Source organism: Schistocerca americana, chromosome 3 (assembly GCF_021461395.2).
Source record: "Schistocerca americana isolate TAMUIC-IGC-003095 chromosome 3, iqSchAmer2.1, whole genome shotgun sequence".
NCBI lineage: Eukaryota > Metazoa > Arthropoda > Insecta > Orthoptera > Acrididae > Schistocerca > Schistocerca americana.
This window is the reverse complement of record NC_060121.1, coordinates 459,040,113-459,054,223: the sequence shown is the minus strand read 5'-3', so window position 1 is coordinate 459,054,223 and position 14,111 is coordinate 459,040,113. Positions and strand designations below refer to the sequence as shown.

The 14,111-nt window shown below is 44.4% G+C and overlaps 1 protein-coding gene across 2 annotated transcripts in view; it reads right to left on the bottom strand.

The window, feature by feature from the left end:
- LOC124607454 (PAN2-PAN3 deadenylation complex catalytic subunit PAN2) overlaps positions 1–14,111 on the bottom strand; it is a 322,573-nt gene that overhangs the window by 63,869 nt on the left and 244,593 nt on the right. For both annotated transcript variants that reach the window (XM_047139789.1, XM_047139788.1), the window contains exon 16: positions 13,913–14,100. In XM_047139789.1, coding sequence (XP_046995745.1) covers positions 13,913–14,100 — 188 coding nt within the window. The remainder of the gene's footprint in view (positions 1–13,912; positions 14,101–14,111) is intronic.

The window sequence follows — 14,111 nt, the reverse complement described above, 5'->3', positions numbered from 1 at the left end:
AGAAGAATGCAACAAATACTCCACTAATTATTTCTCCTGCTCCACAGAAAATACCTTACGATAGTCATAGTTTGGTGTCAATATTTCCCTGGAACCACATTTAATGTCTTGAACATATCAGTGAAGAGTTGGGTAAGGTATTAAATGAGATTTATCTGCTTGGTGAACTGCCATGCCCTTATTAAGAACATCCTGTACAGCTTCTTGCATAGCATCTTGGTCAGTTTTATCTCTGTCCGTCTTCCTGCGGTATAAAAGAACCATCTTCAAACCTGATAATATAAAACAGGACTGCTGAACAACTGTAATTTAAAAGCCTTAAATTCCTACACATATGTTTTTACCCATGCTAAGGAAACAAAGTACAGAGTGCTTGTATTGGACAATTAAAAGATTTCTGGGACACAATGAACCATGTCTCGTTGTGCCCCGGGAGAGCTTGGTTCAATGTGCCCCAACAGTATATATTTCAAACAAAGCTCATGTAAGGTTATGTATGAACATTGTTAATATTCGAAGATCTATATCATTAAAATACAGTATTGATATTGTTACAATGACTTACTTTCTCTAAAATTTGGTGACAAAGGATTGAACAAAATTCAATCTATCTATGTCCCCAAAAATTACTTCATGGTCCCAAAACTAACATATCACCAGTACAACACTAATGGCGGGAACTAGATCCTGCAGAAAACAAGTGGCAGTCGGTAGAGCAGTACTGATAACATATGCACAGAGAAAAAAAATAATTTACCACCTTATACTGAAATTATGCTACCTGATTCATTGTGCCCAGTGGTTCAGATTGCCCCACTCTCCCCTACCGTAACACCTACAACCATCAAAAAGAAACACAAAGTATATCTATTTAAAAAAGCTGATAAAAGTGCTCTTAATGCTTAAGAGACAGTCTTCACTCCTTCCGATCTGATCATGTAAGTGTAGAATAGCTGTGGAATGTTTTCAAAAAGATAGTAACGACAGCAATTTAGAGATATATACCACATAAATTAATAAGTGATGGTACTGATCCCCCATGGTACACAAAACAGGTCAGATCGTTGTTGCAGAAGCAACAAAAAACGCATGCCAAATTGAAAAGAAATCAAAATCCCCAAATTTGGCAAAGTTTTACAGAAGTTCGAAATATGGTGCGTACTTCAATGTGAGATGCTTTTAATAATTTCCACAACGAAATTGTGACTCAAAGTCTGGCAGACAACCCAAAGAGATTCTGGTCATACATAAAGCACACCAGTGGCAAGACACAATCAATACCTTCACTGCATGATAACAACGGTCAAGTCACTGATGACAGTGCCACTAAAGCAGAGTTATTAATGTGATGTCACCGCCAGACACCACACTTGCTAGGTGGTAGTTTTAAATCGGCCGCGGTCCATTAGTACATGTCGGACCCGCGTGTCGCCACTGTCAGGGATCGCAGACCGAGCGCCACCACAAGGCAGGTCTCGAGATACGGACTAGCACTCGCCCCAGTTGTACGGACGACTTTGCTAGCGACTACAATGACGAAGCCTCGCTCCTTTGCCGAGCAGATAGTTAGAATAGCCTTCAGCTAAGTCAATGGCTACGACCTAGCAAGGCGCCATTAGTAACATTGCATGTATCTAAAGAGTCTCACTTGTTTCACCACATTCTCCAGATGTACCAAAAGGATGGATTAAAGTTAAGTATTCCAGAAGCTACGTACTTTTCTTTATAGCATTCATTACGTATCCTGTTTCAGACCTCACGCCATCCTGCTTTAGCGTAGCGCGTGCCTTTCGGCTTCCTCTCATTGTGTCTAGGCTGTCTTGTCTAGACACAACATTTCTGGCGACGAGTCAACGGAAAGGGTCTTGTTCTTTCTAATTGCTTACATCTACTTGTGTCATGGCTTCGCCAGATGTACTGTCCGAATTTTATCGCTTGTAGAATCAGCAGACGCAGGCGTTATTGGATGCCCTTGGACATCTCGTTCAGAGTCAACGTGCGATGCAAAACGATGCGGCAGCCGCCGCTTCACCGCTACCGCAGCCTCAACATGCTGTCGCACCCCAGTTCCGGCCATTTAACCCAGCTATGGAAAGCTGGACGGAGTGGTCACGCCAATTTGGATTTCATCTCGCCGCCTACAGAATTCAAGGTTAACAAGCGGCAGCCTCACTTATTGTCTTGTGTAGAGGTGCAAACGTACCGTGTGATAGTGAAATTATTTCCCCGACGCGACATAGCAATTCTGTCCTATGAAGAAATTTTGTCGGCATTGGACGCCTATTTCAAAGAAACAGTTAATGTAGTTGCAAAAAGGTATACTTTCTTTCATACGAAACGTACGGCCGGTCAGACTAATAGGGAGTGGGTTGCAACATTGCAAGGCCTTACAAGGGATTGTGCTTTTGAGTGTGAATGTGGACTCCCTTATTCAGATACTATGGTACGTGATGCAATAGCACAGAACCTTTGTGATGTTCGTATACGGGAACAGATTTTGAAACTAGTTAATCCCTCCCTTCAACAAGTGATAGACATATTAGATAGACAAGACACACTTGACTTTGCACAGGAATCATTTGAAACTTCGCCAGCCGTGCGTCACATTAACAGGCCCGCCGGGCGGGCTGCACGGAACTGTAAACAGCCTTCGCGCTCGTCTGCGCAGCTGCCGCCTAGCTCTCCACGTGTGCCGCGCAAGCATGCAAATGCAGTGAAATCATGCCCGCGGTGTGCAACTAGACATTCGCGTGACAATTGCCTGTCACGCCAAGCTCTTTGTTTTTACTGTCATAAAAAAGGACATGTTCAAAGTGTTTGCCAGAAAAAGCTCCGATCAGTCACTCTTACTCATTCCAGGCCCTTTGCTTCACGCCGGAATCGAACCAAGGACACTCAGGCTCGTGCTCGTGGACCTTCGCCCATGGACATTCATGTAGTTAATTCCACACCGTCCAGTGCCACTTTCTCAAACAGTGACTGTGTTCGTCCCACAAAAAGTGTGCGTCGACGTCGCCGGAAATCACGTCAATTAGCAAGTGATGCTGTACCTGTATCAGTTCAAATTGCACGAGACAGTCGCTCTTGTCGTCAGCAGGACAATAAACTTTTTGTAGATTTGGACTTTAATGGCAAGGTCATACCATTCCAGCTCAATACCGGAGCTGCAGTTTCATTGATCAATCATGACACGTACAACCAACTGGGCAAACCTCCGTTGCGTGCCGCAAATGTTCGGCTCACTAGTTATTCAGGACAGCAGATCCCTGTGTTAGGACAGTGCACTCTTCTTGCAACATACAAGGGACAAACAAATTCGTTCTTCTACTGCAGTGAACTTGTTTGGTTTAGATTTATTTCAGTTGTTTAACATGTCTATAGTAAATCAGGTCCTATCAGTGAATCAGACTGTGCCTTCAGACAGTGTTTCTCGTCTGTGTGCGGAATTTGCAGACATTTTTGCACTGGGCTTAGGTTGCGCTCAGAACTATGAAGCACATTTGGAACTGAAAGTCAACGTGCAACCAAAATTTTTCAGAGCGCGCAATGTTCCTCACGCATTGCGTGATGAGGTCGCAAGAACATTACACGATTTAGAATCACAAGGTGTAATTGAACGTGTGCAAGCTTCTCTCTGGGCCTCACCCTTAGTAATTTTGCCAAAACCTTCCGGAAAATTGAGACTTAGTGTGGACTTCAAGGCCACTGTGAATCCACAACTAGTGACTGCAACTTTTCTTTTACCCCGCCTGGAAGATCTTTTTGATAAACTGTGCCCGGGTAAATACTTTTCGAAGTTGGACCTAGCAGATGTGTACTTGCAACTCCCAGTGGACGCCGAATCCCAGCGCGTCTTGGTGGTTAACACGCATCTTGGTTTGTACCGATTCAAAAGACTGCCATTCGGGTGTGCATCCGCCCCTGCATTGTTTCAGCAATATTTACGAACTGTTTGTGCGTCGGTCCCTACTGCTGCGAACTATCTGGACGATATTGTGATCTCCGGGAAGACAGCAGATGAACATTTAGCAAATCTTCGAACATTATTTCAGGTTTTACGACAAAATGGTCTTCGCTTGCAGAAGGACAAATGTGTGTTTTTTGCTTGTGACTTGCCATATCTGGGACATGTAATCAATGCCCAAGGCATCCATCCCAGTCCAGAACACCTCCGTGCCATACAAGACTTGCCATCGCCGCAGAATTTGAAGCAGCTACAGAGTGTGTTGGGTAAAATTAACTATTATCATCGCTTTCTGCGCAATGCCTCTTCCATTTCAGCTCCGCTTCATCGCTTACGCCGTAAAGGTGTTCCGTTCGCCTGGACGACGGAATGCGAACGCGCTTTTCGCCAGTTGAAATCGGCGTTGCTTTCAAATACTTGCCTTACGCCATTCGATCCCCAGAAACCCCTTATGTTGATGGTAGATGCATCGGATTTCGGGATCGGTGCTGTGCTTGAGCCCAAAGATGGATCGCATGATCGCCCTATTGCCTTTGCGTCCAAATTGCTCTCATCTGCGCAAAGAAATTATTCACAGATAGAGAAAGAAGCTTTGGCTCTCGTGTTTGGTGTTACTAAGTTCCATGATTTCTTGTATGGTCGTCACTTTACCATCATCACGGACCACAAACCTTTGACATCGCTTTTTCATCCAAACAAGCCTGTACCTCCGCGTACAGCGCAGAAATTCATTCGCTGGTCTATTTTCCTCTCGCAGTACCGCTACGATATCTTGTATCGGTCCACTGCTAAGCACGGAAACGCCGATGCATTGTCCCGTTTGCCTGTTGCTGAGGATAGAGCATTCGATTCTTCCGAACTTGCTTGCATGTTCATTGATGCGGAAACTGATGACGTGGTCGAATCGTTTCCGATTGATTTTTGTCGTGTAGCTACAGCCACAGCTGCTGACCCGGTCCTTGCTACCGTTTGGTGTTTTGTTGCTACGCAATGGCCTTTGTCAAAGTCTCGGATCGCGGATCCGTTGGTTCGCCGATTTTTTGCTCACAAGGAGAGACTTTTTGTACGACGTGGTGTTTTGTTGTTGCGTTCTGATAATGATCAGTCCAGAGTCGTGGTCCCACGTTCGTTACAGTCCTCTGTCTTACGGCTTCTCCACCAAGGACATTGGGGTATAGTGCGAACGAAACAACTTGCTCGTCAGCACTGTACTTGGTTCGGAATCGATGCTGCGATTACGAATATGTGCTCTTCTTGCATGGCGTGTGCCGAACAACAATCCGCACCACCGCGGAAATTCTTTGCATGGCCGAAAGCCACTTCCCCTTGGCAACGCTTGCACATCGATTTTGCTGGTCCATTCTGGAATGCTAGATGGTTGGTTGTGGTAGATGCCTTCAGTAATTTTCCTTTTGTTGTCCGGATGTCTTCCACGACTTCAACTGCCACCATCCAAGCGTTGTCTGCTATCTTTTGCAATGAAGGTCTGCCACACACTATTGTTTCCGACAATGGCCCACAATTCATGTCCGCAGAATTTCAGTCATTCTGCACGGCCAATGGTATTCAACATCTGACATCCGCGCCGTTTTCGCCTCAGTCAAACGGTGCCGCTGAAAGATTGGTCCGGACTTTCAAGTCGCAGATGTTGAAGTTGAAAGAGTCGCATTCTCGGGAGGACGCGTTGTTGCTCTTTTTGTCATCGTATCGCTCTCAGCCCCGAGATGGTCGCTCGCTGGCTGAGTTGCTCCACGGTCGTCCTCGTCGAACCGTGATGTCTTTGCTGCACCCGCCGCATCAGGTTCCTGTGCAGCGGCAGACTCCTGCTTTTGCTCCAGGCGACGTTGTCTTCTATCGCAACTATCGAGGTTCACGGCGTTGGCTCGCAGGGAGCATTCTTCGCTGCCTCGGCCGCACGATGTATTTGGCTTTGGGGGCCTCTGGTGAGGTGCGTCGGCACCTCAATCTGCTGCGCCTCTGTCATCGCCTGGGTTCTGCCACTCCCCGTCTGCTTTCAGCGACGGTGCCGTCCGGTCAGCGCCCTGGGGACCCATCTACTGGCTCACCTCATCCCCAGGTGTTACCGACGCTGCCTTCCATTTTGCCCCATGGCGCCGCACCGCCGCCGCCGCCGCGTGTCCTCCAGCCGGCGCCGCCCGCAGTGGACGCTTCGCTGCAACCGCCAGGCGCCTCCCTGGGTCACGCGCCGCCGATCGCTTCCCGTGACCAGCTGTCCTTCGCCATGGGACTCTTGCCCGCTCCGGACCACATGGCGTCTACGCGCGTCGGGTACCCCGACGCAATGTAGGTCGACCCTTCGGCCCCTCCTGTCTCTTTACGGGCGCATGCACCGCATGTTGACGTGCACCCTGGACTAGTTTTCAGGCGTTTCCTAGCTCCCCTCGGACTGAATGGCCGGGTGCGGGTGGAACGGCCTCGCCTGTTGTTAGGCTCCCCACCTCATCGCATACGTCAACATGGGGTCCTCCCCACGGCGGGCGGAAGCCTTATAGCACGACCGTTCGCCGATTTGTGGGGGAGGAATGTGGTGTCACCGCCAGACACCACACTTGCTAGGTGGTAGTTTTAAATCGGCCGCTGTCCATTAGTACATTTCGGACCCGCGTGTCGCCACTGTGTGATCACAGACTGAGCGCCACCACAAGGCAGGTCTCGAGATACGGACTAGCACTCGCCCCAGTTGTACGGACGACTTTGCTAGCGACTACACTGACGAAGCCCCGCTCCTTTGCCGAGCAGATAGTTAGAATAGCCTTCAGCTAAGTCAATGGCTACGACCTAGCAAGGCGCCATTAGTAACATTGCATGTATCTAAAGAGTCTCACTTGTATCGCCACAATCTCCAGATGTACCTAAAGGATGGATTAAAGTTAAGTATTCCCGAAGGTACGTACTTTTCTTTATAGCATTCATTACGTATCCTGTTTCAGACCTCACGCCATCCTGCTTTAGCGTAGCGCGTGCCTTTCGGCTTCCTCTCATTGTGTCTAGGCTGTCTTGTCTAGACACAACAATTAAATACAATTTTTCGAAACTCCTTCACCAAAGAAGACAAAGTAAATATTCCTGAATTCCAATCGAGAACAACTGCCAAGATGAGAAATATAGAAATAGATATCCTCAGAGTAATGAAGCAGCTTAAATCACTTAATAAAGGCAAGGCCTCCAGCCTCCAGTCCAGATTGTATACCAGTCAGGTTCCTCTCAGAGTATGGTGATAAAATAACTCCATATTTAGCAATTATATACAACCACTCGCTCACAGAAATATCTGTACCTAAAGACTGGAAAATTGCTTAAGTCACACCAATACCAAAAAGGGAAGTAGGAGTAATCTGCTGAATTACAGGCCTATATCACTAACGTCAAGTTGCAGTAGGGTTTTGGAACATATACTGTATATAACCACATGTACTGTATATAACCACAACGGAGGGCTATCTGTTGAGAGGCCAGACAAACGTGTGGTTCCTGAAGAGGGGCAGCAGCCTTTTCAGTAGTTGCAAGGGCAACAGTCTGGATGATTGACTGATCTGGCCTTGTAACAATAACCAAAACGGCCTTGCTGTGCTGGTACTGCGAACGGCTGAAAGCAAGGGGAAACTACAGCCGTAATTTTTCCTGAGGGCATGCAGCTTTACTGTATGATTAAATGATGATGGCATCCTCTTGGGTAAAATATTCCGGAGGTAAAATAGTCCCCCATTCGGATCTCAGGGCGGGAACTACTCAAGAGGATGTCGTTATCAGGAGAAAGAAAACTGGCATTCTACGGATCGGAGCGTGGAATGTCAAATCCCTTAATCGGGCAGGGAGGTTAGAAAATTCAAAAAGGGAAATGGATAGGTTGAAGTTAGATATAGTGGGAATTAGTGAAGTTCGGTGGCAGGAGGAACAAGATTTCTGGTCAGGTGACTACAGGGTTATAAACACAAAATCAAATAGGGGTAATGCAGGAGTAGGTTTAATAATGAATAGGAAAATAGGAGTGTGGGTAAGCTACTACAAACAGCATAGTGAACGCATTATTGTGGCCAAGATAGATACGAAGCCCACACCTACTACAGTAGTACAAGTTTATATGCCAACTGGCTCTGCAGATGACGAAGAAATTGAAGAAATGTATGATGAAATAAAAGAAATTATTCAGATTGTGAAGGGAGACGAAAATTTAATAGTCATGGGTGACTGGAATTCGAATGTAGGAAAAGGGAGAGAAGGAAACATAGTAGGTGAATATGGATTGGGGGACAGAAATGAAAGAGGAAGCCGCCTGGTAGAATTTTGCACAGAGCACAACATAATCATAACTAACACTTGGTTTAAGAATCATGAAAGAAGGTTGTATACATGGAAGAACCCTGGAGATACTACAAGGTATCAGATAGATTATATAATGGTAAGACAGAGATTTAGGAACCAGATTTTAAATTGTAAGACATTTCCAGGGGCAGATGTGGACTCGGACCACAATCTATTGGTTATGAACTGTAGATTAAAACTGAAGAAACTGCAAAAAGGTGGGAATTTAAGGAGATGGGACCTGGATAAGCTGAAAGAACCAGAGGTTGTACAGAGTTTCAGGGAGAGCATAAGGGAACAATTGACAGGAATGGGGGAAAGAAATACAGTAGAAGAAGAATGGGTAGCTTTGAGGGATGAAGTAGCGAAGGCAGCAGAGGATCAAGTAGGTAAAAAGACGAGGGCTAGTAGAAATCCTTGGTTAACAGAAGAAATATTGAATTTAATTGATGAAAGGAGAAAATATAAAAATGCAGTAAATGAAGCAGGCAAAAAGGAATACAAACGTCTCAAAAATGAGATCGACAGGAAGTGCAAAATGGCTAAGCAGGGATGGCTAGAGGACAAATGTAAGGATGTGGAGGCCTATCTCACTAGGGGTAAGATAGATACTGCCTACAGGAAAATTAAAGAGACCTTTGGAGATAAGAGAACGACTTGTATGAATATCAAGAGCTCAGATGGAAACCCAGTTCTGAGCAAAGAAGGGAAAGCAGAAAGGTGGAAGGAGTACATAGAGGGTCTATACAAGGGTGATGTACTTGAGGACAATATTATGGAAATGGAAGAGGATGTAGATGAAGATGAAATGGGAGATATGATACTGCGTGAAGAGTTTGACAGAACACTGAAAGACCTGAGTCGAAACAAGGCCCCCGGAGTAGACAACATTCCATTGGAACTACTGACGGCCTTGGGAGAGCCAGTCCTGACAAAACTCTACCATCTGGTGAGCAAGATGTATGAAACAGGCGAAATACCCTCAGACTTCAAGAAGAATATAATAATTCCAATCCCAAAGAAAGCAGGTGTTAACAGATGTGAAAATTACCGAACTATCAGTTTAATAAGTCACAGCTGCAAAATACTAACACGAATTCTTTACAGACGAATGGAAAAACTAGTAGAAGCCAACCTCGGGGAAGATCAGTTTGGATTCTGTAGAAACACTGGAACACGTGAGGCAATACTGACCTTACGACTTATCTTAGAAGAAAGATTAAGGAAAGGCAAACCTAAGTTTCTAGCATTTGTAGACTTAGAGAAAGCTTTTGACAATGTTGACTGGAATACTCTCTTTCAAATTCTAAAGGTGGCAGGGGTAAAACACAGGGAGCGAAAGGCTATTTACAATTTGTACAGAAACCAGATGGCAGTTATAAGAGTCGAGGGACAGGAAAGGGAAGCAGTGGTTGGGAAGGGAGTAAGACAGGGTTGTAGCCTCTCCCCGATGTTGTTCAATGTGTATATTGAGCAAGCAGTAAAGGAAACAAAAGAAAAATTCGGAGTAGGTATTAAAATTCATGGAGAAGAAATAAAAACTTTGAGGTTCGCCGATGACATTGTAATTCTGTCAGAGACAGCAAAGGACTTGGAAGAGCAGTTGAATGGAATGGACAGTGTCTTGAAAGGAGGATATAAGATGAACATCAACAAAAGCAAAACAAGGATAATGGAATGTAGTCTAATTAAGTTGGGTGATGCTGAGGGAATTAGATTAGGAAATGAGGCACTTAAAGTAGTAAAGGAGTTTTGCTATTTGGGGAGCAAAATAACTGATGATGGTCGAATTTGAGAGGATATAAAATGTAGGCTGGCAATGGCAAGGAAAGCGTTTCTGAAGAAGAGAAATTTGTTAACATCCAGTATTGATTTAAGTGTCAGTAAGTCACTTCTGAAAGTATTTGTATGGAGTGCAGCCATGTATGGAAGTGAAACATGGACGATAAATAGTTTGGACAAGAAGAGAATAGAAGCTTTCGAAATGTGGTGCTACAGAAGAATGCTGAAGATTAGATGGGTAGATCACATAACTAATGAGGAAGTATTGAATAGGATTGGGGAGAAGAGAAGTTTGTGGCACAACTTGACCACAAGAAGGGATCGGTTGGTAGGACATGTTCTGAATGTTCTGAGGCATCAAGAGATCACCAATTTAGTATTGGAGAGCAGCGTGGAGGGTAAAAATCGTAGAGGGAGACCAAGAGATGAATACACTAAGCAGATTCGGAAGGATGTAGGTTGCAGTAGGTACTGGGAGATGGAAAAGCTGGCACAGGATAGAGTAGCACGGAGAGCTGCATCAAACCAGTCTCAGGACTGAAGACCACAACAACAACTACTGTATTTGAACATTATGAAGTACCTGGAAGAAAACGATTTATTGACACGTAGTCAGCACGCTCTCAGAAAATATCGTTCTTGTGAACACAACTAGCACTTTATACTCATGAAGTAATAAGTGCTATTGTCAGGGGATGTCAAAATGATTCCATATTTTTAGATTTCCAGAAGGCTTTTGACACCATTCCCCACAAGCATCTCCTAACCAAACTGCGTGCCAACAGAGTATCACCTCAGTTGTGCAACTGGATTCGAGATTTTCTGTCAGAAAGGTCACAGTTTGTAGTAATAGATGGAAAGTCATTGAGTAGAACAGAAGTAATATCTGGTGTTCTCCAAGGAAGTGTTATAGGCCCTCTATTGTTCCTGATCTATATTAATGACATAGGAGACAATCTGAGTAGCCATCTTAGATTGTTTGCAGATGATGCTGTCATTTACTGTCTTGTAAAGTCATCAGATGTTCAAAATGACTTGGAAAATGACTTAGGTAAGATAACTGTATGGTGCAAAAAGTGGCCCCCTTTTACTTCCTGCTTCCCTACTGGTCACTGTTGACACCACTTCCCTATAAACCAACATCCTTCATGGCTATTGTCTACCTGCAATTGGTTACTTCATTTCCCAACATCTTTCAGACTTCCAACCCACTACCTCATTTGTCATACAACTCACTTTATTCTAACACATAGCTACTTCTCCTTTGAAGGAAAGGTACACAAACAAATCTAAGGCACTGCTATGGGCACCAGCATGGCACCCTCATGTGCCACCCTGTTTATGGACCATCTAGAGGAAACCTTCCTAGCCTCTCAAAACTCCAAATCCCTGGTCTCGTTCAGGTTCATTGACGATAACTTCAGGATCTGGACTCATGGCCAAGACACCATATCCTCATTCCCTTACAACATCAACACTTTCCATCCCACCCACTTCACCTGGTCCTCCTCAGCTAGGCATGACACCTTCCTGGATGTTGATCTCCTCCTCTCTAATGGCTCCATCTACACCCCTGCCCATATTAAACCCACCAAACACCACCAGCACCTGCATTCTGACAGCTGCCATCCCCTCCACATTATAAAAGCTCTCCCTTTCAGCCTGACCACCCAGGAATAGCATTATATTCAGTGACAAGAAGTCTCACCAAGGCCTTCATAAAAAGGTATTATCCACCAGACCTAGTCTGAAAACAGATTTGCCATGTCATTTCCCCCACACACACACAGCAAATCTCCCCCCCCCCCCCCCCCCCCAGAGCAAGCTAGAAAAGTGTGTCCCCTTTTTTACCCAATACCACCCTGTACTGCAACAACTGAACCAAATCCTTTGTCAGGGCTTTGGGTATTTATCATCATGCCTTCTTTATCATCATGCCATCTGTCCCTATGCCATTCCCACTCCCAGTTCCAGTTCCTTGCCACAGTGATCATAGCCCTGTGGAAGACCCTGCCTATCCACCCAGATTCCAGTCCTATCACAGGCTTATCTAATCTCATCAAATCCCTGACACCTGTGAAAGCAGCCATGTTGTAGACCTGCTCTGCTGCAACCACAACATAGCTTTTTACATTGGTGATTACCAAGCAGCTGCCCACCAGAATGGATGGCCACTGCCAAACTGTGGTCATGTGGCACAACATGGATCTGAACATAACATGCTTGATTTCAATGGCCTGGACAATCTGGATCCTCCCCTCCACTACCAGCTTTTCTGAACTGTCTATATGGAAGTTATCATTACAATACATTCTCTGTTCCTAATATTGTCCTGGCCTCAGTCAACAGAACCTACTGTCCCTACGTCGTCCCCCAAGGTTCGTCACCCTCTGCCCTATCACCTCCTCCCTTTTCATGTCCCTCACCCTCATTGTGTGCGACCCTCTGCCAATGCACCTGCCCCTCTTTTCCCTTTCTCTGCTTCTCACCTTTATTAGTCCCCATCCCCCCCCCCCCCCTCCACATCCCACCTTCTGATGCTGCACCTATCAGTCTCATCAGGATGCCATCTAGCCCCCTGCACGACCCAACAGACAGAGGTGTTCCCTTCCCCCACACATACCCTGCTATCGCACTCCATTCTCCACCCGACTCCAGATTGCTGTTCACATGACAGTCACATTCTGGCCTGGGCTGCCAGTGGCAGTGCCCGTGTGTGCATGAAGTGTATTTTCTTGTGTGAATGTGTCTTTGCTGAAGGAAGGTTTGACCAAAAGCTGTAATGTGTGACAGTCTTTTCATTGCGCCTGTCTGCAATTCAATAGGTAACATTTACCATGAGTAGCAATCTATCCTTTTCCTAGTATTGTTGGTATTCCAGCTTCGAGTTTTCACTGTTCCATATTCTTGTGACTTGATAGTTTGGCCTCGGGGACGGAGAATGACGCTACTGCCCACATCAATGACAATCCTGTTTCTTATTCCATACCATCAACAGGTCAGCAGTTATAGTATGCTCTTGTTCTTTTGATATCCAACTTAAATAGTGTTTTACTTGTTGCATTTATTTCAGATTTAACCATGAGGAGAGTGTGTTTCCTTTTATATGTTGGCTAGGTCAATATTGTAGTTGTTTCAGTTTCACTGTTCCATATTCCATTGATGTTCTCTCATTGAATTGTAAGTTCTCATTTTCACCTGAACTATTTGACCTTAAAAATCTTTTTCATAGTATCCTTTTCATATAATTTATTTTATTTTTATTTTTACATTTAAAGTTGTGCCAGGTTCTAGTTTGGCATATAAAGGATTAACGTGGTGTCTAGCAAAAAGACTAGAGAAAATGAGACATTACTTGGATGCACACCTTGGTTGTCCTTAACTTTCACAGTTGTTTCTTTTTTCCTTCACATTTAGTACGAAAACAAGTCAGGAACACATTTTTTCATCAAATGTTAGCTATAAAGTGTATTTATGGGCAACATTTATTTTGATTTTGACTTTAGGTCACTTGCAGGTACAACAGACAAAAATTTTAGGGACTTTAAGATTTTAATAGACTATTTGTCATTTTCTTAATACAGATTCTGAAGGTGGCTAGTGTATAGCCAAAACTAATAAGGATTATGTGGTTTATATAAACTTCTTCGCATTTTAGAATCAGTCACACAATCTTCACCATAGACAGAAATTTGTTTTTTTTCCTCAAAAATGTGAGGAAAAAGATAAACATTGTTCTGAATGTGTAACTGTGAATATAATTATGGGGAAAAAAACAGGATAATAGTATTAACAAATTTATGCTGTACAATTTAAATAAGATTTCAGGAAATGGAAACTCACGTGAAATCATTGAAGATGTACCACTGACTGTCACAGGATGAGGTAGTTTTTTTATGGTATGAAGATGGAACATTTATAAGTGCCACAAGATTATTCCTTTCTGGATGTCGAGATTCACTTACGTGACATACAACTGCTGTGAGATCATAATTAACAGTTTGTACAATCTCCTCATATTCATCTTCAAGCTGTGGACAAA